We start from the raw sequence: 27093 nt of genomic DNA on the forward strand, positions 1-27093 counted from the left end.
GCTATTCTCCCATGGAGACGATCGTAGAGATGCTGGATGTAGTCCTGTGGAACGGCATGCCATGCCATTTCCACCTGGCGCCTCAGTTGGACCAGCGTTCGTGCTGGACGTGCAGACCGCGTGAGACGACGCTTCATCCAGTCCCAAACATGCTCAATGGGGGACAGATCCGGAGATCTTGCTGGCCAGGGTAGTTGACTTACACCTTCTAGAGCACGTTGGGTGGCACGGGATACATGCAGACGTGCATTGTCCTGTTGGAACAGCAAGTTCCCTTGCCGGTCTAGGAATGGTAGAACGATGGGTTCGATGACGGTTTGGATGTACCGTGCACTATTGAGTGTCCCCTCGACGATCACCAGTGGTGTACGGCCAGTGTAGGAGATCGCTCCCCACACCATGATGCCGGGTGTTGGCCCTGTGTGCCTCGGTCGTATGCAGTCCTGATTGTGGCGCTCACCTGCACGGCGCCAAACACGCATACGACCATCATTGGGACCAAGGCAGAAGCGACTCTCATCGCTGAAGACGACACGTCTCCATTCGTCCCTCCATTCACGCCTGTCGCGACACCACTGGAGGCGGGCTGCACGATGTTGGGGCGTGAGCGGAAGACGGCCTAATGGTGTGCGGGACCGTAGGCCAGCTTCATGGAGACGGTTGCGAATGGTCCTCGCCGATACCCCAGGACCAACAGTGTCCCTAATTTGCTGGGAAGTGGCGGTGCGGTCCCCTACGGCACTGCGTAGGATCCTACGGTCTTGGCGTGCATCCGTGCGTCGCTGCGGTCCGGTCCCAGGTCGACGGGCACGTGCACCTTCCGCCGACCACTGGCGACAACATCGATGTACTGTGGAGACCTCACGCCCCACGTGTTGAGCAATTCGGCGGTACGTCCACCCGGCCTCCCGCATGCCCACTATACGCCCTCGTTCGAAGTCCGTCAACTGCACATACGGTTCACGTCCACGCTGTCGCGGCATGCTACCAGTGTTAAAGACTGCGATGGAGCTCTGTATGCCACGGCAAACTGGCTGACACTGACGGCGGCGGTGCACAAATGCTGCGCAGCTAGCGCCATTCGACGGCCAACACTGCGGTTCCTGGTGTGTCCGCTGTGCCGTGCGTGTGATCATTGCTTGTACAGCCCTCTCGCAGTGTCCGGAGCAAGTATGGTGGGTCTGACACACCGGTGTCAATGTGTTCTTTTTTCCATTTCCAGGAGTGTATATACGTTTGGATGTAGCTGTATTGCCTTGATGTACTGGTGGATATTGTGTGGTATGACTCCTGTAGTTGATAGTATAATTGGTATAATGTCAACTTTATCCTGATGCCACATGTCCTTGACTTCCTCAGCCAGTTGGATGTATTTTTCAATTTTTTCTCCTGTTTTCTTCTGTATATTTGTTGTATTGGGTACGGATATTTCGATTAGTTGTGTTAATTTCTTCTTTTTACTGGTGAGTATGATGTCAGGTTTGTTATGTGGTGTTGTTTTATCTGTTATAACGATTCTGTTCCAGTATAATTTGTATTCATCATTCTCCAGTACATTTTGTGGTGCATACTTGTGTGTGGGAATGAGTTGTTTTATTAGTTTATGTTGTAAGGCAAGCTGTTGATGCATTATTTTTGCTATATTGTCATGTCTTCTGGGGTATTCTGTATTTGCTAGTATTGTACATCCGCTTGTGATGTGATCTACTGTTTCTATTTGTTGTTTGCAAAGTCTGCATTTATCTGTTGTGGTATTGGGATCTTTAATAATATGCTTGCTGTAATATCTGGTGTTTATTGTTTGATCCTGTATTGCAATCATGAATCCTTCCGTCTCACTGTATATACTGCCTTTTCTTAGCCATGTGTTGGATGCGTCTTGATCGATGTGTGGCTGTGTTAGATGATACGGGTGCTTGCCATGTAATGTTTTCTTTTTCCAATTTACTTTCTTCGTATCTGTTGATGTTATGTGATCTAAAGGGTTGTAGAAGTGGTTATGAAATTGCAGTGGTGTAGCCGATGTATTTATATGAGTGATTGCTTTGTGTATTTTGCTAGTTTCTGCTCATTCTAGAAAGAATTTTCTTAAATTGTCTACCTGTCCATAATGTAGGTTTTTTTATGTCAATAAATCCCCTTCCTCCTTCCTTTCAGCTTAATGTGAATCTTTCAGTTGCTGAATGTATGTGATGTATTCTATATTTGTGGCATTGTGATCGTGTAAGTGTATTGAGTACTTCTAGGTCTGTGTTACTCCATTTCACTACTCCAAATGAGTAGGTCAATATTGGTATGGCATAGGTATTTATAGCTTTTGTCTTGTTTCTTGCTGTCAATTCTGTTTTCAGTATTTATTATTATTATTATTTTTTCTTTCTATTCTCAGACGTTATGTCTGGTCTAAAATGGAAAGTGACGTGGACCTTGATCAAGTGTGACTTCCTTTTAACTGTACGGTATATGCTATATTGAATTTAGGAAGTTTCGGGTAATTGAACATGTATCAATAATTACGGATTTCTGTAGTTGTATATATAAGTTTGGATGTAGCTGTATTGCATTCATGTACTGGTGGATATTGTGTGGTATGACTCCTGTAGTTGATAGTATAATTGGTATAATGTCAACTTTATCCTGATGCCACATGTCCTTGACTTCCTCAGCCAGTTGGATGTATTTTTCAATTTTTTCTCCTGTTTTCTTTTGTATATTTGTTGTACTGGGTATGGATATTTCGATTAGTTGTGTTAATTTCTTCTTTTTATTGGTGAGTATGATGTCAGGTTTGTTATGTGGTGTTGTTTTATCTGTTATAATGGTTCTGTTCCAGTATAATTTGTATTCATCGTTCTCCAGTACATTTTGTGGTGCATACTTGTATGTGGGAATGTGTTGTTTTATAAGTTTATGTTGTAAGGCAAGCTGTTGATGTATTATTTTTGCTACATTGTCATGTCTTCTGGGGTATTCTGTATTTGCTAGTATTGTACATCCGCTTGTGATGTGATCTACTGTTTCTATTTGTTGTTTGCAAAGTCTGCATTTATCTGTTGTGGTATTGGGATCTTTAATAATATGCTTGCTGTAATATCTGGTGTTTATTGTTTGATCCTGTATTGCAATCATGAATCCTTCCGTCTCACTGTATATACTGCCTTTTCTTAGCCATGTGTTGGATGCGTCTTGATCGATGTGTGGCTGTGTTAGATGATACGGGTGCTTGCCATGTAGTGTTTTCTTTTTCCAATTTACTTTCTTCGTATCTGTTGATGTTATGTGATCTAAAGGGTTGTAGAAGTGGTTATGAAATTGCAGTGGTGTAGCCGATGTATTTATATGAGTGATTGCTTTGTGTATTTTGCTAGTTTCTGCTCATTCTAGAAAGAATTTTCTTAAATTGTCTACCTGTCCATAATGTAGGTTTTTTATGTCGATAAATCCCCTTCCTCCTTCCTTTCTGCTTAATGTGAATCTTTCAGTTGCTGAATGTATGTGATGTATTCTATATTTGTGGCATTGTGATCATGTAAGTGTATTGAGTGCTTCTAGGTCTGTGTTACTCCATTTCACTACTCCAAATGAGTAGGTCATAATTGGTATAGCATAAGTATTTATAGCTTTTGTCTTGTTTCTTGCTGTCAATTCTGTTTTCAGTATTTTTGTTAGTCTTTTTCTATATTTTTCTTTTAGTTCTTCTTTAATATTTGTATTATCTATTCCTATTTTTTGTCTGTATCCTAGACATTTATAGGCATCTGTTTTTTCCATCGCTTCTATGCAGTCGCTGTGGTTATCCAATCTGTAATTTTCTTGTTTAGTGTGTTTTCCCTTGACTATGCTATTTTTCTTACATTTGTCTGTTCCAAAAGCCATATTTATATCTTTGCTGAATACTTCTGTTATCTTTAGTAATTGGTTGAGTTGTTGATTTTTGCTGCCAGTAGTTTTAGATCATCCATGTATAGCAGATGTTTGATTTTGTGTGGGTATGTTCCAGTTATATTGTATCCATAATTTGTATTATTTAGCATGTTAGATAGTGGGTTCAGAGCAAGGCAGAACCAGAAAGGACTTAATGAGTCTCCTTGGTATGTTCCACGCTTAATCTGTATTGGCTGTGATGTGATATTATTTGAATTTGTTTGGATATTAAGTGTGGTTTTCCAATTTTTCATTACTATGTTTAGGAACTGTATCAATTTAGGATCTACTTTGTATATTTCCAATATTTGTAGTAACCATGAGTGGGGTACACTATCAAAAGCTTTTTGGTAATCAATGTATGCATAGTGTAGCAACCTTTGTTTAGTTTTAGCTTGATATGTCACCTCTGCATCTATTATCAGTTGCTCTTTACATCCTCGTGCTCCTTTGCAACAGCCTTTTTGTTCTTCATTTATAATTTTGTTCTGTGTTGTACGCGTCATTAATTTCTGCATAATGACTGAAGTTAATATTTTGTATATTGTTGGTAGGCATTTTATGGAGCAATATTTAGCTAGGTTTGCTGTGTCTGCTTGATCTTTAGGTTTCAGGTAAGTTATTCCATGTGTAAGTGTATCAGGGAATGTGTATGGGTCTGCAGTGTAACTGTTAAATAATTTAGTTAGATGTGAATGTGTTGAGGTGAACTTCTTTAGCCAGAAATTTGCTATTTTTATCTTTTCCAGGGGCTTTCCAATTGTGAGTAGAATTAATTGCTTGGGTGACTTCATGTTGCAAAATTATCACTTCAGGCATTTGTGGTATCATCTTGTATGTATCTGTTTCTGCTTGTATCCACCGTGCATGCCTGTTATGTTGTACCGGGTTTGACCATATGTTGCTCCAGAAGTGTTCCATGTCTGTTATGTTTGGTGGATTGTCTATTTTAATGTGTGTGTTATCTATTGTCTGGTAAAATTTCTTTTGGTTTGTGTTGAATGTTTGGTTTTGTTTCCTTCTATTTTCACTTTTTTTGTATCTTCTAAGTCGTTTGGCCAATGATTATAATTTCTGCTTCTTTTCATCTAATTGCTCTATCACTTATTGTTGTGAGATTTTACCTAACCTTTTTCGTTTTTTTTCTGACATTTCATTTCTTATAAATTTTGTTAGCTGTCCGATGTCTTTTCTCAGTTTTTCTATTCTGATCTGTAGCCTGTGCTGCCATGCTCGTTTTGTGGGTTTCTTCTGTGTGTTGGTTGGTTCTGATCTCTGCCTAGTGTGTATATTTTGTGTAGTGAGTGCTCCTATATAAACCAGTAGTTGTAACTCTTCCATAGTTGTGTTTTCATTTATTTTGTTGTGTATGATTGTGTTGATAGTTTTTATTGTTGTTTCGGCTTGTGGGTTATTTGGCGATCCATGCAAGAATGGTCGAATGTCTGTGTTTGTGTCTCTGTATTCTATATATGTCACCTGAAATTTTTCTTCTATATCTAACATGTGTGTCACTTCGTGTTCTATTTGTGCTTGTTCTGGTGGCTGTCTTAAGATTTCGTTTTCTTCTGACTGTTTAATTGATGCGTGTTGTTCTTTGTTTGTTTGCTCTGGGATGTTTGAGTCCATTACTGTATTTTCTTCTTCTTCTGATTGCACATTATTTTGTTCCAGTGTTTGTTGTACTAGTTGTTTGATGTTTTCTAATTCTGACTGGGGTATCCTGTTATTTTTGATTATTACATGGATCTGATCAGCTAGTCGTTGTTCTGTTAAAAATTTTAATTCTGGGTATCTGGTAATAAATGTTGTGTATACTTGTGATCTGTATCCAGTTGTGTTGGTTCCTAGGTTTGTTGCTTGGTAATAACAGAACATGAGGTGTCGATTAACTTCATCTGACCATCTCATCCTCTGTCTTTGTTTTCCTTCTAGGGTGGTTGCAGGAAGCATATCCTGCAAAACACTTCTATTTGGATTTGAATCATTTTCCAGTTGGCTAACAGTGTCGTTACCATTGTGGGCGGGCATAGGGTTCAAGCGTCATCCCCGACCATGACGGCGCTTGTCCGAGGCTTCTTTAGTTCTGTCCTGAACCAACTAATCACACTAAAAGGGGGGTTAGCCCTATTAGTGGTTTGTTCTTTTCGTCGCCTTTTATGACTGGCAGAACATACCGGAGGCCTATTCTTTTCCCGGGCCTATTATTATTATTATTATTACTATTATTATTATTATTATTGTTATTGATGATCCACAAAAGGCTTTCAAAAATATAGACTGGTATAAAATGGTGAAAACTTTAATGTGTTTAAGTTGGTTCAGCATGGCAAAAAAATAAGCCAGCACCTTTACAGGAATCAGACAGCAGATGACAAATAAAAGATGGTGCAAAATTTCCAAGAGGACGTAGAGTTGCTTGGCAGGGATAAAATCTTTCCCAATTACTCTTGAACAAATACACTGAGGATGCAATAAACGAATGAAGATAGGTATACTGAAGGAATAAGCTATACATGGAGGAAACATAAAAATGTTTGATTTGTACATCACATAGCAGTGTTATCCAAATCTGAAAACAATGCCCAAAAGGTAGTAGAAAGCATGATAATGTATTTCGAGAAAGATATAATATGAAAATAAATAAGAGGAAAAAGAAAATCCTTGTATGTAGTAAAGTTCCAACAGCAGCAAACCTACATCTAGATGGAGAGAATCTGAAGCAAATGACAGTCATTAAGTGGGGACCCTACCTGGGTAGCAGAATAAAAGAGGATGTTAGACCATTCTCACAAGCTAAAACAGCACTCAATAGCATCAGGATGCTACTAACACAAAAAATATTAGTATTAACACAAGAAAACAGTATGTAAAAGGTTTTGTTCGGAGTACTACCATGGTAGCTACCTTCAGGCCAATGTCAATCATTCCAGTCTTCACTAAAGCCATTGAGACTGCAATTGAAGACCAAATATCAAATTACTTTCAAATTAATGAACTCTTCACAGATGCAAAGCATGGTTTCTGGAAGGACAAATCTACAACAGTGGCACTAGATCTGGTTACTTGGATAAAGCATAGTTTCTGTTTCATTCATAGGGGGTTTGACCGCTTTCTTCATTAGGTACTCCTAAGCAAGCTCAGTAAATATAGAACTGGAGGCACTGTTCTGGCAACCCTCAACTTTTATTTGGAAGACAGAAGGCAAATTGTATCAGTACAAGGAGCAATATCATGTGAATGGAAGTTGGAGTATGGTGTGCCACAGGGATCGGCAATGGCCGCCCTCCTGTTCTAGTATTTGTAAATGATTTAAGCTCTCTTGGACAGTACTTACAATTCACAGATGACATAACTCTGTACTCAAAAGGCATTGATGCCAGCAAGGCCCAAAGAGAAGTAGATGCTTTGTTTGATGCTACAAAGGAATGGTTTGTTATAAACAAAATGAAAATAAATGAAGAAAAAATGCAAAAATTAGTATGTAGCCTCAGTGACAAAGGATACCTAAAAAGTGCATGAACTGTGAACCTTCTGGGGTTGATGGTGGGTAGAAAACTCACTTGTCAATAACAAACTGCACATTTATGTATCTACTGATATTATTCAGTATTCCACAGTCATATCAGCTGCGGCCCGTTACTATTGGGTCACTCTACAGGCTGTAAGGGAGGGGGGGTGAAAGGATCATAACATCAAGCAGGAAACTGGGCCACTCAAACTTATCTTCACATGTCTAGGAGTGATGACAGTTTTCAGTCAATATGACCTCTCCTGTCTCACGTAAATGAAAGAAAATTGTGATACATTCACCAACAGGAGTGAGGTCCAGAATTCTAATACACACAGCAAGAAAGACATAGACATCCCAAGGTGTTGACACTATATGATATGGGACAGTTTTCCAATAGTAGCTATTAAAATGTTCAACCATCTAAATACTAAAATACAGTCCTTGGACTTGGTAAAATTTCACGGAAAGGTGTCACAAAATCTATGCAAAAAACCACTGTAGTTTAAATGAGTTCTTTGACAGTGAATCAGCAAATTGGACTCCATAAACTGCACATTGCCTTATGAAATGAAGTGAACATGTCTTTGATAAAAATTTCTCACACTGTATTTCATTAAGTGTTATGCTATGCTTCTGCAAATTTGTTCTGTATTATTATGCATACTTATGCTAATTTGTCTTTGTTTTATAATGCTTGTGTTATCATAAGCTTGTAACACTGATGCAGTCTATCGAGTGATGACTGGCGAACAAAGAAGATATGGTAATAAATGGTAATAAGTGGTAGTAAATGGTAATATGGCTCAGAGACATGGGCAGTAGTGGAGTGAGAATGGAAAAGTCTACAGGCTTTTGAGGCATAGTGTTGGTGAAGAGTTCTCAAGATTTCATGGACTGAGAGAATGATCAATGATAAAGCCTTTAATGACACAGGAGGAGAAAGATTGTTGTGAAGGGCTAGCTAGGATTGGATGACTACACAGGCGCTGCCATTTCATTGCAGAATTAACAGAAGGAAAAATATCTGGGAGGAATGCATGAGGAAGACTAAGACTTCTCTACATCAAACAAGTACAACCAGCTGAAATTGACATACCGGTACTCTGAACTGAAGAGATTTGCAGAAGATATGGTCTGCTATTAAATGTAGTACTTTACTTCTTTGAATAATTTTCAATGCATGTAGCCAAACTAAGGTAACTGCGTAGCCAATTTGTAGACATTTTACAATGGTTACTGATTGAATAGTTTTACCATTCCACTACATGTTTATGTTCTGGACATTCTGATTTCTTAAATTTTGGAAGTTTGAAGATACTGTTTTGTTTACATTCACAATAACATTTTCCAGTCATTTCAACTGCTACTTGAAATTTCTGTTTTAAACTTCTACAGTGTTTCATCATACATAACACCTCAAGAATCAAGAGGGAACTATAAGATTGGAAGACCAATAATGAAGTGCTTGAATTAAAAAGGGTGTAAGACAGTCTTTCACAAGTGTTCAATCTATACATAAAATAAGTAATGACAGAAATAAAAGAAAGATTTAAGAGTTGGATTAAAAATCAGGGTAAAAGGATATAAATGATGAGATTTGCTGATAACATTCCTATCCTCAGTGGAGGTACAGAAGAATTACAGGACCTGCTCAATGGATTGAGCAGCCTGATGGGTGCAGAATATGAACTGAGAGTAAACCAAAGAATGATGAAAGTAATGAGAAGTATGAGAAATGAGAATTGCAAGAAGATTAATATCAAAATCGGTGATCATAAAACAGATGAAGTTAAAGAATCCTTCTACCGTGGAAGCAAAATAACACATGTTAGACAAAGCAAGGAGTACATAGAAAACACACTAGCTGAGTGTGGCCTTCTAGGCCAAAAGAAGTCTACCAGTATCTAACATATGTCTTAATTTGGTGAAGAAAATTCTGAGAACATATGTTTAGAGATTAGCATTGTATGGTAGTGAATCATGGACAGTGAGAAAACTAAAACAGAATAGAACTGAAGCATTTGAGATGTAGTGCTACAGAAAAATGTTAAACGCCAGGTGGACTGATAAAATAAGTAATGATGAGGTCCTCCACAGAACAGGCAAAGAAAGGAACATATGAAACACTGACAAGAAGAAGGGACAGGGTGACAGAACATGTGTTAAGATGCCAGGGAATAACTTCCATTGTACTAGAAGGATGGAATACATTCAACAAATAAGTGAGGATAAAGGGTGCAAGTGATACTCTGAGATGAAGAGATTTGCACATGAGAGGAGTTCATGGAGGGCTGCATTAAACCTGTCAGAAGGCTGACAAAAAAAGTAAACCATATTTAATGTTCTGATAATAAGAATTATGTTTACTTAAATTTGGATTTTCATAAAACTGAATTTCAACCAAGTATCACTGTTCCTGATACCTACATGCCCGAGTATGTAATTTTATATGTTGTAACCCATAATACTGAACACTTTTGACAGGTCACGGCATACACCAGTGATAATTTCTCCATTATCTAAATTATGGAGCACTTTATAAAAAATTCAAATGTGTCAGTGCCAGCTCAGCAGCTTTTTCTGAAACTATGTTGTTCTGTGGAAAGGAACGTATCACTGGTGTATGCCTTGCATTTAGGAGAGAGCGCTGTAGCTCAAGGACAGTGTACCTACAAACACGTGATGGTTTTCTGGCCAGTACTTCAGTCTAGTGACTAATTTTAGAATCACATGAAGAAATACTCACTAGAGACAACATAAGCAGTTTCTGCCATTTTATATAGTTTTGTTATTGTTAGACATGAGGGTTTTATTTATTTATTTTCAGCATTTGCAAGTATCTCACATTCTAAACAATTAAGTCCTGCACAGTACATTCAGACTATTTGGAATATACTGTTAATGCTTTAGATACAGAATATTTTGACAAGTAAAATGCTAAATATTTTTGGAACTATTTATATAACATTGTTAAGCCACTCTTCATTGGTCATGCACCATTTTATACCTTGAAACAGAAGGTCTTTTACCACGGAACATGTGATACTTGCAAATGAACTGAGTTTCTATAATGTCTTAACAATTTTACCTGTCTTGAAAATGAAAATTTGTGTTCATTTCCAATAGATTCTATTTCAAAATGCATTTAATTTGTAACTGGTTTCTGATAACACTTCTCATTCATTTGATTTCACTTACTGTTTAGTAGTGTGTAGTTGAGTAGTAATGTTATGGATAGACTACTAAACACAGTATTAACAAGATTTTCTCAATTGTAATGCTTTTAAATTTGAATAGAATATTTGTTCCTAGGTGCATAACCATGTTGTACCTTGGAACATGCTTTCACATTGGTAAAACCTTAATTTTCTAGAGCATTTTTTGTAGTTTCAGAAAAAGACTACAGCACAAATAAATTGAATGTCATTATTTAAAAATGGGATAAGATAACATATTGAACTTCTATTACAGGACTAGCTAGAGGCAAAAGTCTGAAAAGTGTACCAAGCTACAACTCTGTCCCCTATAAAGGAAATTTGAGAGTCTGTCTTTGGAAAATATTTTTCTAATGCTTTTGAGAAACCAGATAATAATTTAAAAAGCCTGAAATTTACTACATCTTGTTTATTCCCATTCTTCAATAGCACGTTTAGTTTTACTTTCTTTAAATAAAAAAGGGAAGTTACAGTTGACAACGAACTGTTGCAAAATTGGAAGACTGATTTAGTAATGTCATCATAGTTTTTAATAATGAAATATGGGATGTTGTCTGTGCCTGAATAATATCTGGATTTTAAAGTGATAAATGTTGCTAAAATTTCTTCATCATTATGTCAAATCAGAAGGAAGTAACCAGGGTTCTTATTTGAGGTTTCTGGTAACATATGGCTGTGATTTACACCCAATGACTAACTATTCACTTATATTTGAAAAATGTGCTAAAGGTGACAGTTTCACCAGGAAAAGTAAAAGTAATTTTTATGTCATTATGATCTATCTGCACAATGAAATTTTGTTGGCTGTCTTCACCTGTCTACTATCTGCTGTACAGTTTTCAGTTTTCACGTCATTCCACATTATTCTAACATAATTTTCTTTGAGTCCTTCATAACCTTGTTAAGCATCATTTTGTACTTTTCTAAATGCTGGTGAAATTTATCAATGACTCCATGAGTTTCTGAGATTTCATGGAGATTTCATTTTTGCATAACATTTACCAGCAACGAGTCAAGAGAATTTTCTGGGACTGCATGTAGGTTTTTATGTTTTGTCTGGAAATTATATATGAATGTAATGTACAAATATCCCTATAAAATGCATAATTTTTTCACATGTCTATATATTTCACCCAGTGTTTCCTTTCTTAGTAGCTGCCTGAAATGTTGTATGTTCTGACGCCTGACAGCTCTGACACTTGGTGGTGTCTGATTTTGGTTTGTGGAGTAATGAACTATACCTAATAACCACTGCAGCCTGTAATGATGTTTCCAGCCTTATAATCATGCTGTCAGAATTTACGAATACTTGATCCTCAATGATTTTATTTGCTAACTTTCTCTGGAAAACTTATAGTGTATGTAAATTATATGTCTCATACAAGACATTCAGTCTTAGCATGTCTTCAGAGTCCTTATTGAAGGCTCCAAGGATTATTATTGGTGCACTAAATTTTCAGCCCAGTTAAAGGGATTTTCCACTTTTCTGTATATAATGAGATGTTATACATCCATAATGGTTCTTCCTTGTGATTAAATACACAGAACAAAATGTACAAACAAATGAATGACTTTATGTTTAAACTGTGCAACATGTGCTGAGTTAAGTTATTAGTACACAAAATTAAATTCAGCATCTTCTATAGTGCAAATGACCCTGTTGTCATTCTTGCCATGATATTCACTTCATCAGTCATAGAACTGATTGTGAAGAACTTCTATTCAGTGACCTCTTATGGTTTGAAAATGGGACTGAGTGTGGATCTAGGTTTTGAATGATTGCATTTGAGAAAATATTCTTATTCCATTACCACTGGTATTCAATGATTCTACAAATTTGGACATGAAATAAATTCTTGGTCATGAAAGCTAATCAGTTGTTGCAGGTTTCTCAAGGATATTTTCTGTGTATTTCAGCCCGTGTGTTGTTGCAGAGTAATTGCATTAGACACTTCTTGGCAGATTAAAACTGTGTGCCGGACTGAGACTCGAACTCGGGACCTTTGCCTTTCATGGTAGAGCACTTGCCCGTGAAAGGCAAAGGTCCCGAGTTCGAGTCTCGGTCTGGCACACAGTTTTAATCTGCCAGGAAGTTTCATATCAGTGCACACTCCGCTGCAGAGTGCACATTTCATTCTGGTAATTGCATTTCATTTGATTTTTTTCACTTAGCTTTGGATCTCTATTTCATGGAAAATGTTTTTATAACAGGGCACTTGTCAGTAGTATGCACAGTGTGTGTTGCCTAAAAACAAATTATTTACTTTCACTCACGGTACTTCCTGTTGACAACAGCAATGTCCTCTTCCCTCTTCACCCTCAAGCCTGTATTCAGTAGTGTTTGATTTGGCCTCAGGTTTATTTTTTGGCAGTATTAGTTGTGCATTAACACTGATACATGGAAGTATGGATAGGTTTACCGATGAAGAGTTGTACATCATATATGATTTCACTTAATACAAAGGAAGAGTGACTCAGTTATGCCATTCTGAGCTGTTCCTGCAGGAATGGCAACCACATCAAGATACTTTTGCATCTGTGGATTGTTGTATTACTTTCTGTTTTGTGTTGCAGATTTTGTGATTGTATATTACAGGCATTTTACTGTTGTATTCGCACACATGCAAAGGTGATTGGAGTAACAAACAAATAAGTCATAATTACTTCATTATGGTGTAATGAGCCACCAGAGAGACCAATTATCCATTATACCAAAATCCTTAAAAAGTATCCACAAACAACCTCCAAACTTTTTATGTTGAAGTTTGTTAGAATCCATTTTCTTTATGTGTAAAAATAGAGAAATCCATTTCCCAAAATATTTAATCCAGGAACACTACATGTATTGAGATCTAACATGTCACGACCCTCCAACTCTTTGTTACATATAATATTTATATAATATTTGTAAAATATAATATTTCACCCTGTAGAGTCCATTTTCTTAATGTATAAAAATAAAGAACTTCTTTTTCCAAAATATTTAATCAAAGAATGCTGCATATATTGATATCTCTCATGTCATGACCCTCCAACCCTTTGTAAAATATAATATTTCACTATGTGTTCAAGGATTTACAAAAAACAACAACATTGCAACAACATTTTATTTGGAGGACCCTTTAACAGAAATGAATACTTACCCCTGTGGCTGCTGTGAATATAGACTCCTCATCCAAATCACCACCGCTTGTTGGTGTACCCCATACATCATCACCTGATGTTTCACATTCTTCACCAGAAGATGTAGCTGTGAGTTCATGAGTGCACATCTCAGCTTGCTGAGACTGTTCCTCTGTTGCTGGTCGCAGATACCTGTATATTCAAAAAATTCTGTCCAGCAAAAATGATGCGGGTCTCATTACACTTTGAGCATGCTGTAACTAGTATCAGATGTATTAAGTCAGTGTCTTCCCACAAAGGAACTAAATTAATATTAGATTGCCATTTGAAGCACATCATTAGTTGTACTTTACAGATGGTGAATTTTTATTACACTGCTTTGATATGTCCTTTGACATAAACTGAATGCTGGAGAAATGTAATCATGAAACTAATTAATCACAATGATTGATTTACAATATATAAATAGATTTATTCATATGCAGTAAGTAAAGAAAGCCACAATAATGTCATAAATGCTTGTAGTATGTAGTCAATATTAGAAACTTTAAAGAAATAACACTAAATCAATGTGTAAAGAATGGGAAAGGTAAATAGTCATGGCTTTGTTCAAGAAATCATCCAAGCAGGTGAATGAAATTATTGAGGAAATCCACAGAAAACATAAAATAGGATCAGTTTGTTCCCAAAACCTAGGCCATAATCTTCACTAGAAGATGGAAAGAGTGACACTTGTTGAAACATTACACCATTTTAATGAACTCACATGGCTGGAAAACCTAGAACATTACATTAGTCGAACTCACTGAGAATAACAAAAATATCAGATAATGCATTGTTTGTGGAGACAATTTTGTAATGGTCAGCATATTGTTTATAATGAAGAGTCCACAGTGCAATTATCCCTCATAGATATTGGTGCAATGGAGCAGGTATAGCGGAACACTTTGTAGAATCTTGTTTTTCTGTCTATCCATTAATGGATGTTGGTGATCACATTATGCATCTTTTTTCTATGAACTGCAGTATGTAATAGTTGATCTACACTTAGTAATCCTGTCCACCACTTTTGTTTATCTAACCAGGATATTTTTCTTTTCCCTTTCCTTCTTTTACCTCCTGACCTTCCCTTCTGTTATCAACTACAGCAGTATCTATGTGGTGTTCCATATGATATTTTCTAGGTATGCAGCTTTTCTTCTTTTAAACATAGTTCATATTTCTTGCTGTTTGCATATTCATCACTATACTTTGGTTTTAGATATTCTTGTAGTGGAATAATAATTTAATACTACAGAACTAAGTAGGAATTTTGCATCATCATCCTATTGATAATTGTATGAAATTATAAACAAGTACCAGCTTGGAATTTTTGTTCCAGCTATATGCCAAAGAACCTTAAACCCAAACAAAAATTGAATGCAAGGAGAATACAAACATGTCTGCACTAGCACCAAGAATGTGCCAATAGGGTCTTGGAGAGAACTGATGATGAAATGCATGTTGCTCACTCCATACTGCAAACTGAGAAGAAGTTGATGCAATGGTGTCATAAATGTCAAATAGAATTCAGTCAGGCTGCAGCTGCATAGAAATTTTTGTGCAATATCCTGCTCATTTACTTCTTGGCTGGAGCTGAACTGCAAAAACATTTCTAATTTTGTAAAACACTGCTGAAATTTTGATGGACCATTCATAAGAGCTGTTGGATGCCCACTATAGTAGTTTGTTTGATCCATAACAATGCTTAGCCACATGCAACTCAGCGCACAATACCTGTGCTGCATGAGATGTTCTGTGATATTCTTGGCCAGTAATTCTCTACTTATGGTGCTGTCGTCATCAATTTTTGTCTTAACTTATGTATACAGAAATCCCTTTGGCAGATAGCTTAATGTATAACAGTCTTTTTGTTGTGCCTGCTTGCAACTCTGTGTGTCATCTTCATAGCAAATAGCAATCTATCCTTTCCATAGTTTTTGAAAAATCTCCAATAATGTTAGTTTCTCTCACATATACCTTCCACGACAATAAATAAATGTCATACTTCTTTTTATTTTGAGAAGGCGACTGCTATGCATGTGAAAAGAAAGGACATCTTATCCAGTTTTCCATTTATCAACTACAAGGTACTGCAGATACACATTTGTACCAAACTGTGCATCAGATACATAAAATCAATATTTATTTTTGTATATAAATGATTGTACGTTTAGTCTACTCTAAATGTTCTGATATTATGTACTGAATCCATATCAAAAGATAGTAGTTTGCTGTGATCAGAACAGAAATTCTATTATGACAGTTCCAGAAATGCAGAGGTAGTCCTATTTACTGCAGTCTAAAAAATGCAGAATATACTGTGAGCAGTTGTAACAGTCTCAGCTTATGTACATTAAGTTTGAATGGCTTTGCAATTTTGTAATTCAAAATGTTATGTGGCCTGGAGAAGGAACATTTCCAAGTATCATACAGTTAAAGTTGAGATGAAAGAAGAGGGTACAGATGATATGAAACATGAAATTATTAAAGTGTATAGGCCTCAACCTGTACTGCACAATTAATTCACACTCATCAGATGGTGATAGGTTCTCCATATTGCAAATAGGTCACCAGTTATTCTAATGTGAACTTGTACATTTAGTGGTAATGTGTCCCAAGTAACATGAAACGCAATACACAGTATCAAATATTGCACTGTGGAGGCACTTTAATCCAGCTCATAAAATATGGGGAGGTGGGGGTGGGGGAGGGGGGGGGGGAGGAAAAGATAATATATTGTTGCAGGCCACAAGATGGAATAGTAGGCTTGCAGGAAATTGACCACTATGGTAACTATGTGAGTATGTGAGATCAAACATTTTATTAATGTAATTTAGCTCAAGTGAGTGAGGCCACCAACAGTATTTCCAGTGGCAGCAGAATTTTCTTGTAACAACTATAGGGTGTAATGAATGGCAGAGGTGATATGATAGTCTAGGCAAATCTCCACCCACAGAATGAAGTTTTTCAGTTGAATATTATATGAAAGCAATATGGAAATTTGATTTTGTGGAAGTTTCTTCACACATCAGTTTGCTGGTTTTGCCTACCTAGATAAAACAAGATTCATTACTGAACCAACATTGTCATTCTATATGTGTCCCTGATGACTAGGCAAGACACTCTTCAAAAATTTTCTGGCTATGGCAAGCAGTTAAAGAAATTTGATCAGATTATGGATGCTGTCACAGGCTATAATTCCTCAGTGATTTTTGTTTTAAGGGCATTTGGCCTTGGCCCAAGGCATATTTATTTGCCTGAAATTTCATCTTCCAATGCTAGTGGCATCATCAAAGGTTATAAAGACACAGGTAGTAGTAGGCAAATTAAACAAGTACAGCAAACTGAACTGTTTGTGTGTTCACACTAAGGCCCACAACTTGTCTAATTTCAGTCATTCTTAATTTCTGTTAAAGTTATTTTGTGCTGTTAGGTACCTATGGCCTCTGTGTTCATCCTAGCATAGTAATGATTGGATCTCACTTAAAACCATTGCATTGGAGCAATGAATTTTGTTTAGTAACTTGTTGATTGAGCTTGTGGTTAGCCACAGTTTGACAGTGACCATTAATGTGAGCAGACAATTGGTTGGTTGTCATACTCATTTATAATGATGCTGAGTCACTAAAACCTAGTGGTGGGTAGTTCACATTGATGGCAGGTTTGTTTATGTTACTGGAACAAATGTAGAATATTTGTCTCTGTAGCAGCTGGGCAGTATTTTGTCTGTCTGTAAAGGCTCTGGTGAAGTCCAGACCATTAAGATGCTGCAGTGAATATGAACTACATAAAGGGTCTAAGATACTGAATAGAGAAGAAGAATTCTTGTACATAGCCTGTTAACAGGTTGGCTGGGAGGGTACCACATACATACCAATCACACTTTTGCTAATTTGTTTTTGAATTTGTCTTTCAAGCAAAACTTAATTATGATATAGAATGCCATTGATCAAAAGGAGGTGGTGGATATTGTCTCAGGATGACTATGGGAGAGGCAGAATTCTATGCTAGCAAGAATATTGATATGGAATAGCCACAGGCACAATCAGAGAAAGTGATTACTGTCCTGGAGATAGGAAAGGGAAGTGCAGACATTGACTGGTAATAATGATATAAAATGTTGTTGCACATTTTGATAATTAGTAGAAAGATGGAGTTGGCTTTGTAGAGCTTTTGGATTAGGTAAAATGTGGATGATTTGGGTTGCAAGTAGGAGGAGTGAAAGGGATTCAAATGTCAGATTTTGGAATATATCTTATGCTTAAAGGAGCTGTTGAAGATATGCTGGGCTTGTAATGTTGGGACCATAGTGGCTGGGTTTATAATTGGAGGTTTCAGAAAGCTGGAAGACTCCTCAATACATTTGACAATGATATTGGTGGGATCCTCGCCTGTGAGAAGAGTGATACGCTCAGAGTTTCCAGACTTTAGCTGCCAGAGACTGTGGTCATGTGTGAGTGCATTGTGTTTGGATGAGTGTGTGTGGGTGTGTATGTTGTCTGTTTTTGACAAAGGCCATGTTGACTGAAAGCTAACTTTCATATAGTCTTTTTGTTGTGCCTTTCTGCAACTCAGCATCTCTGCTATATGGTGAGTAGCAACTATCCTTTTCATTATATTGTCAAGTGAAAAGAGTTTTGTGGCAATATTCTTAGTTAATAAGTGAAAAGTCAGATATAGTTGTTGTATGCACTTATATTGTAACATGAGTAGTATTAAGAAATGAATTCTCAAGTATATACGATGATGCAAAACACTATCGTACAGAGACTGGGGCCAGTGATTAAGATTAATTGATATGAGAAGAGATGCCATAGTGTCATGACTTAGAGTTGCAGTCGATCCTCACACTTTCCCAGAATGGTTCCTGCCCGATGCCACTCTGCAACAATCATCATGGAATAATTGGTCTGAAGATGATCTTACACAGATCAAATCTGGTCACATTTTAAAATGAAACTAAATTATTTTACATGGCCAAGACTGTTTCAATTAAAATTTTTAATAAAGCTTAGTTTTCTCATTAATGAAATTTTGACAGAATAAAACAAAACGGTCTTTTTATCATTGTCTGTAATCTTGTAAAGTTCTTGGCTTTTGAAGATGATCCTAATTTTACTTAGGAGGCAGGAACATTGTGGAGTTAATTCTGTTGGTTAGATCTGGTCATAACACATAACAGAAAACAGAGGTGACATTAATAGACTGTAACACAAGAGAAGCTCTAAACTCAGAGTAGGGCGAGCAAAACCTAATCATAGTTTCACCCACAGTTTCAACTGTCACAATAGTAATATTACAATTGTACCTAATGCCATTATTGTGTGATTTCACTACTATTAGTACTATTGCTACTACTTCTGCTGCTGCTGCTGCTACTACTATTACTGCTGCTACTACTACTAGTATTGACTACAAGTAATACTGCTGCTGCTGTAGTTATGTTATTGAACTGGTAACACCTGGCTATTTTGATTTATAATGAAAAATACTTACAAAGAAAACTTCAAAAATACAGCTGAACAGGGGTGAGTGAGGAGGTAAAGGTCCTATTTTTGAAAAATAAATGAGTAATAAACAAAAAATATTTTAATAGACACAGTGCTTACTGTTTTATGACGTTATTTTGTCTACTGCCCCACCAGACATGAATTATTTGAGGGAAACCATTTTGTCCATTCACATGATACTAGAAACAAAGAAAATTTTATACTCCTCACCCACCGCCTCAGACTGTATGCCCAGGAACCTGAATACATGGGAACGAAAATCTGTAATAAATTAAAAGGGAACAAGTTGATCCAGATGAATTTAGGTTAACTTAAAAGAAAGCTGTATGAGGTACTGACACTGAAGTGTTACTACTCAGTGTATGAATTCATGCAGGACGAACTGGAAATTTGAGCTGGATACGATGTGTTACACATTCCAAGAAATATCCTTATAGTGTTATTATTTATTATAGTGCTATTATTTATTAATGTAAAAATCATCGTAACTGCTTTATAAATTTTTGACATGTCTCCTGTATGCAAACCAAATGGATTGCAAATGTACATCATGAGATGAATAGAAAAAAAATAAATAAAAAACTGTGATTTCTACATAAAGACCTTTTACAGACTATCACATAAATAACCAGTCCTTTTTTTAATAGACACTGTTGTTTTATGCAACATGGTCACCTGGTGCCCATATATCACTCAATATAATAGCTTAATTTCATTCTGCTATATTGTTAATGATCTTTATCTGTACTCTATTCAGATATTTAATCAGGTAACACTAGGGAGAAAAAAATATGAGTGACTAGAGCAAGTCAAATATAAGAGGTAATGATGTATTGGCAGAATACCAGAAAGTAGCAGCTCTTATGTAGTGGAAACTGCTTGCAAAACAGATGTGAAACATATTCAGTACTTCTGTTTCATGATGTAGACAGTTAATAGACTGTATTAGGGACTGCTGTTGGAGAAATAGAGATAGGCATTGTAAATGCTTTCTTCCCATATAGTGGTGGATATAAAACTTATCCTGATGTTAAAAGCCACTAAAAATTATTTCTAGCTGACTAAATAAAAAGTGGTAATGGCAATGTTAAAAGAACAATATTTCTAATGTTATATCCAAGAAAGGACATTAACAGTATTCATGTATTTCATAGTTTCATGAATATAATGTGATTTTTGAAATCATTGTTCCTAACTTAACTTGAAAATATTCCATATTCAGCAGTAAAATATTTCTATCATTACACTCCATAAAATTTATCATCATTGAAAGCTTTATAAAGTTTTAGTACAGTACACAAGCTAAAAGTAACCTGTCAAGCAGAGATGAGGCACGTGAGTTTTCACCCAACCTCTCAATCAAAGACATTTTCTCAGCCATAAAGGAACTGGCACGGGATGTCCATCCACGCATTGGAGTAGTAATGGATTCCAGTTGTGGCTGAGGCTTGATTTCATAGTCTGAGTCCACTCGATGAATTTGAGCAACTGCAAATTAATATCTTTAGCTATTATATCTGTCATACAAGCTTTGTGTTGAATGTGTGTAACTGAACTTTTGTTTCCAATTAGGTCTAGACAATAAACTAACAGAAGCAAACCAGAATAAATAACATTTATTTTGAATATTTTGTATGCAATTTTCAGACAATGGAAAATCTAGGATGTATGTCATTTTCTATTATTTCAGTTTAGGAATTTCATTCTATGTGTTTCTGTATCATATGTGTAAGTTTGTAAATGAATAATAAAATATTACAGTTACAACAAATAAATGGCATCATTCTTATGACAATGGAAATACTTAACAGAATAAAAACAATAATATCCTCAAACACAATCATTCTCTATGTAGTGAATGTTTTAAACAGTTTATAGGAACATGAATAACATAGTATCTCAGTTGTCAATCTTGCATAGCTGGACAATGTGGTTCATCTCTTCCAGTTTTTGTGTGATTATGTAGTGAAAGGAGTACTCCTTCACAGCTGGTTGGTGAGTGTGGTTTGAGTATTAGGAACAAGGGAGGATATAGCATGAGAGACTTTATGGACAAGGTTTGGATGTGTAGTGACTGTCTTTAAAGGCACCAGTACCCTGTTATTACACAATACTATCCTGGACTCGAACACCTGAACCACATTTTCCATTTAGGCTTCAGCTACCTTTCATAGAACTTTGAGACTGTAAAATTCTCCTTAAAATCACTCCTACTCCTTTGTGAATTCCAATACCACATAGTTCATGTTATGTGAAAGACTTGTCCTAAGCATCCACACATCATGCAATACATCAGTGCTGCCACTGACATACACTATCTTATCAGTCATGCAGACACCAGTAAAACGGCCATATCACATATCTCCATCACTGTACAAATTTTTATGTGGACATTACTACCAACCAACTGTCTACACATATAATTTACAATCAACAGACTATGGCCGAAGTCAGGTTGGATTTCAGAGTTGCAGATCACGCTGCCCAGCACAATATGGGAGACATTAGTGGCTGCTTTAACATCCTAGTTGTGTGATTCCAAGGCACAGGCCTAGCTTTCTATGTATTTTCTGTAAATGTCTACACTAAACAGCAATTTAAATAACCATCATTTAAGTTCAGCTTGCAAAATGGGGCAGTTGAATACTTAATGATCCAGGTGATGCAAAAAGCCAGAAAACTGGAGAGGGACAAGAATTGTCAGTCTTTGGGCTAAACAAATTTTGTGTCATAGAATAATATGAAGAGCTCATGTAAGTCTTTGTTTGTATGATATGTTCTTTATTTGTCAGTTTTTGGCACTGAGTGGTGAAATGGTTGATGCCCTCATGGGCAAATTAAATGGGACAGTGGGGATTTGGGCATTTAGTTTTGAGTTAGTGAGAAAGATAGTGTTAATTATGCATGTAGTATATTAGACTTCAAATTGTAAAATACTTAACTTTTAGTATCATATTGTATTAATGAATATATGATGAAATGGGCATCAAACAACATTCATGACTGGACTGAGGATTTCTTGGTAGGGCAGATGCATCATATTTTATTGAGTGGGAAGTCACTGACAGACACAGAAGTAGCTTCAGGTATTCTCCAGCAAAGTGTGTTGGCACCTTACTTTTCATGTTGCCTGTGACATGGCAGGCAATATTAATAGTACGACCAGTTTTTTGCAGAGAATGCAGTTATCTAAAATGAAATAATGTCTGAAAACTCTGCACAAATATTCAGTCACGAGTTGACAACATGACAATGTGGTGCAAAGACTGGCAAATTGCTCTAACATTCAGAAATGTAAAACTGTGTGCTTCCCAAAATGCAAAAACATAGTATACTATGTATAAAATAGCAATGAGACATAAATGAACTGGTAAAACACTCCACAGGTGTGCTGGTGGCTCATAGGATCCTAAGGACACAATATTTCAGCAATCAGACATGTCGCCATTGTCGTTAGCAGGGGTTGCGGAGAGGCTAGCATTGGTGTCTGTGGTAGGATTGATGAAAGTGCTCTGTCTACGATACTGACCAGATTGTTTTGTTTGCAGAGAGCCTTTTTAATTAAACTCAGTACTAGTTCCCAAGTCTGGCTGAGATTATAGCTACAATCTTGGTTGATGAGATCATCCCTGATGCAACTTTCTATGACCTCTCTAATAATGCTGTCCCAGTATTTAGAAGTCTGTACCTTGATCTTAGTATGGTCGTACTCCATTGCATAATTCTCAGACAAACAGTGCTCTGTGACTGCTGACTTGTTGGGATACGTCAGTTGAATGTACAGTCTTAGACATAAAAACTGACCGATGGCCGGCCGCCACAGAGACTAAGTCCGAGTCGTTCATTTAAGATGGCCAATAAAACTGACCGCCCATGACAACTCTAAGTCCGGCTATATGAACAATCTGGCAACACTGTAAGATGCAGAAGTGATAGGAGGAAATATTGTCTACTTCCGAGATGTTCTCGGATGGTGTGAGCCCGTGGTCTAGTGGTTGCCGGCACAGTAGCTCAGCGTGTTCGGTCAGAGGGTTAGCAGCCCTCTGTAATAAAAAAAAACTGAGTTAATCGATCAACAACGGTACGGCCGAGCAGTCCTAGGCGCTTCAGTCTGGAACCGCGCGACCGCTACGGACGCAGGTTCGAATCCTGCCTCGGGCATGGATGTGTGTGATGTCCTTAGGTTAGTTAGGTTTAAGTAGTTTTAAGTTCTAGGGGACTGATGACGTCAGATGTTAAGACCCGTAGTGCTCAGAGCCATTTGATCAACAACGAACTTAAACGGATGTCTTACGACGTCCGCCCCGAGCAGATGCAACGAACGAATGAACACAAAACTATCCGGCACGGTAGCTCAGTGTGTTCGGTCAGAGAGCCGGTTGGCCTCTGTAATAAAAAAACTGAGTGGAAGCATCAACCACCGAACTTGAACAGGATGTCTTGCGACGTCCGCAACGACCAAACACAACGATCAACAACGAACAAAATGGAAAAAAAAGTGGTAATCGTCGTGCATTCTAAACTTATAGTCGCCTGTTCGCGTCCAACTGTAATATTTTTTTTTTTTTACATTTCGGTCTAAAGTTATGAGTCTGATTGAGCATCGAAGATAATTCGCTTAACATTCTACCCACCAGCAATAACAAGTATTCCCGGAACAATTCCACAGTACAGCTCGTGGCTGCGTCACAATCATAACAGTTTACGCTCGAGCGATTCCTCGCGCTGCAACGGCTACCGGCCACCGGCCAGACGCCACCCGCCGCCTGAAATCCGGCGCCGCCCATGTAAACGCGGCGCCACGCTATCAGCGTATGTATCAACTGTCATTTTCGAATTTGAAGTTCTAGTTATCATCTTGCAGTTAAGCATTGGATTTTGCATACTTGAAAATCATGAACTACAGTTAAGCATTGTAAAATTGAGTCGCAAGTGGAAAAAGGTGTAACATCTGCAAAACAACGTTTACTTTTGGTATAACAGAGGGGTGAATGCAGAGGAGGCAGCTAGAAAGATTTGAACTGTGTTTGGAATGAGTGCTTTTGGGAAAAATACGCCAGAAAAAGATATTCTTGTTTCAATAAAGATCGTTCTGGCATGAATGATTTTCCACATTAAGGAAGTCTCGACTACTGATATATATGATAGATTACAATTTTACCATCATGCAACAACTGCATTCAACAGGGAATGTTCAGAAGTCTGGTGTAGGAGTACTGCATGCTCTAATTCGAAACAACAAAAATCAACGGAGTGACTATTATTGAACGTCATCAGGTCGCTCATTGAGCATTCCTATGCAGTACTGTTAGTGGTGACGTGTTATGATGGCTTTATCTTTAACTTCCTAAGAAGAAATGAGAGGTTGAGCCCCACCAAAAGACGTAAAATCGAACAAAGAGTAGTGTGAACATAATATTTTACATCTGATAGCTCCAAAAGTGTGTTTTGGGCTACGAATTCTGCCCCAAGGGGTGTGTGCAACACAGCTGGAATTTGTTGATAACAACTCAGACACCTTTCGGTCGCAGTGTAAGAAAATCGAGCAACAAAAATGCATCACCTGTGCTGCTGCATGATAACGCACTCTGTTGATTTGAGAAACAAAACTATCCAGGAGTTGAAATGAAAATTGTCTCTCAGGCACTTGTATTGACAAGCACTTGTCCGTCTCTTCATATGTTCGTAAAATTTTACCTTTCCCGCTCTTGATCGATCAACCATCAAGGCAATTCATTTCTAGACAAAAATACTCTTAAAACTACACTGGTTTAATGCCATCGTTAGAACCAGTGGGTTTATACGGGCTTACAATTTGTAAACACCTTTGGCTTTGTCAGATTGTTTTAGATATCGTGAAAGACCATTCCGCTGCTGATTAATTTCTCTTAGATGATTACTGTTGCGTTTAGTAAACTAATGGAAAATGCAATTAAAATATTCACTGTACTAATACAAATTAAATTCAGCTTACTACAGAAACATCACGACGGCAATCTTAATGAAGCATCAAGTTCAAAAATGGTTCAAATGACTCTGAGCACTATGGGACTTAACTTCTGAGGTCATTAGTCCCCTACAACTTAGAACTAGTTAAACCTAAATAACCTAAGGACATCACACACATCCATGCCCGAGGAAGGATTCGAAGCTGCGACCGTAGTGATTGCGTGGTTCCAGACTGTAGCGAAGCATTAAGTGCTGTAAGACGATTGGGCCTATTTTATCACGAATTAGTAGGATATTACCGACATTTGACTTCGAAAAGATTTGTATTTACTTCACTTCCTGTATCATTCGCAAGCATTATGAAAATGTGGCAATTCATAGATAAAATTATGTATTCACAACAACAAAAAATATGCCGGCAGAGAACAAAAGTGGCATTATGAAATTGGCAGTACAGTAGGTTTTTCGCTCTGACACTAAGGGTTACTGAAAGTAGCATGACGAATTTTGCTCGAGTGTTTTCTTACGATTCCCTTATTGAGTTTAGATGTGCCTGCTTGTAGCTCTGCTACAATGGAATTAAAAATCTGGCATTCAGCGAGTCAAGAAAGGCGAACGAAGGCAGCTTGCTCCTGGTAGCCAAGCATGTTACCTGAGAAATGGTTTTTTCCTAAAGTGGGAAGACATCGTTTTGAGGTTGAATTGTTGGCAAATGTCAGTCAGACGTGTGCCGTTGGACTAAGTGTTTCGGTGTGTTGAATTTGTACCAATGATTTCTCTATAGATATTTTTTGTCCCAAATAGAGAGTTGAGGTCCCCCTTTAGTATTTTCACGTCCTCTTGCTGAATTTTGCTCAGAGTATTTTCGAGTGTGTACCAAAATTTTTCGACATTTTCGGTTTTTTTCTTATTTTCGATGTCGGTGGGGCCATGTGCATTGATGAGTGTATATTTTTTACTGGGGCTCTCAATGAGCATAGTCATAAGTCGATTGTTGATGGGTGTGATTTCTTTGACAGAGCTGACGATAGATCTGTGTTCGAGAAACGCCATTCCGAAGATTGGTACGCCTTCCGCTACCTTTTGTTGTATTTTGCTCTTGAAGATGCAATGGTTTCCTTAATGCAAGGTTTCATTGTCAGTTAGTCGTGGTTCTTGAAGAGCAAGGATGAGAATTTTTTGTCGGTCAATTTCTTATGTGAGATTATTTAGTTTTCGTATTTGGATCAATGTATCGATGTTTAGTTTTCAAATGCATGTTTTCTGCTTGTAGGGAAATTTACCAGAGATCTTCGATATTCTCTGCCGTGCTGACCTGGACCCTCCAGAATCCGAAAATCCAACTGCCGCCTGTCGACAGCCGGGTTGTGTACCACCTGGGGTAAAGCTGACTTTTCCTGCACAGTTTATGATTGTTTGTGTTTCATTGGTTTGGCATGGGTGGTTCCAGGACCGGACAAGACCAGAGGGTGTTGCAGCCTTTGGAAGCAAATATTTTCAGCCGAGCTCATTGAGCTAAGAGACGGTTCACTCAGACGTGTCTGGATTTAAGGTTCAACAGATTGAGTAGCCGTTCAGGGTTGTGTTAGTATTTGGTTCACCCCAAGTATTTGATTTCCTCGGTACCACCCATATGGAGGAGCGTTTCCGCTATCGTCCAAACGGAATTTTTATTATTGCTATTGTCATTATGTCATCAGAAAATCCGATATGTTGTATCTTCTGACCACTGAAATAGACGTGTATTGTTCGATTCAGTATTTCCATCACCTAAATATGGGTTATAATTACGTTACATTGCTGCTAGTAGACGTAT

The 27093-nt window shown here is 37.4% G+C and overlaps 1 protein-coding gene across 1 annotated transcript in view; it reads right to left on the reverse strand.

Moving 5' to 3' along the window:
* The window catches only part of LOC126470665 (uncharacterized), a 1059339-nt gene that overhangs the window by 77115 nt on the left and 955131 nt on the right, over positions 1 to 27093 (reverse strand). Inside the window, exons 19-20 of the mRNA XM_050098659.1 lie at positions 20681 to 20816; positions 13797 to 13968 (exon numbers count right to left, since the gene is read on the reverse strand). Of these exons, the coding sequence (XP_049954616.1) occupies positions 13797 to 13968; positions 20681 to 20816 (308 nt within the window). The remainder of the gene's footprint in view (positions 1 to 13796; positions 13969 to 20680; positions 20817 to 27093) is intronic.

The sequence above is a fragment of the Schistocerca serialis genome, chromosome 3 (assembly GCF_023864345.2).
Source record: "Schistocerca serialis cubense isolate TAMUIC-IGC-003099 chromosome 3, iqSchSeri2.2, whole genome shotgun sequence".
In the NCBI taxonomy this organism is placed as follows: domain Eukaryota; kingdom Metazoa; phylum Arthropoda; class Insecta; order Orthoptera; family Acrididae; genus Schistocerca; species Schistocerca serialis.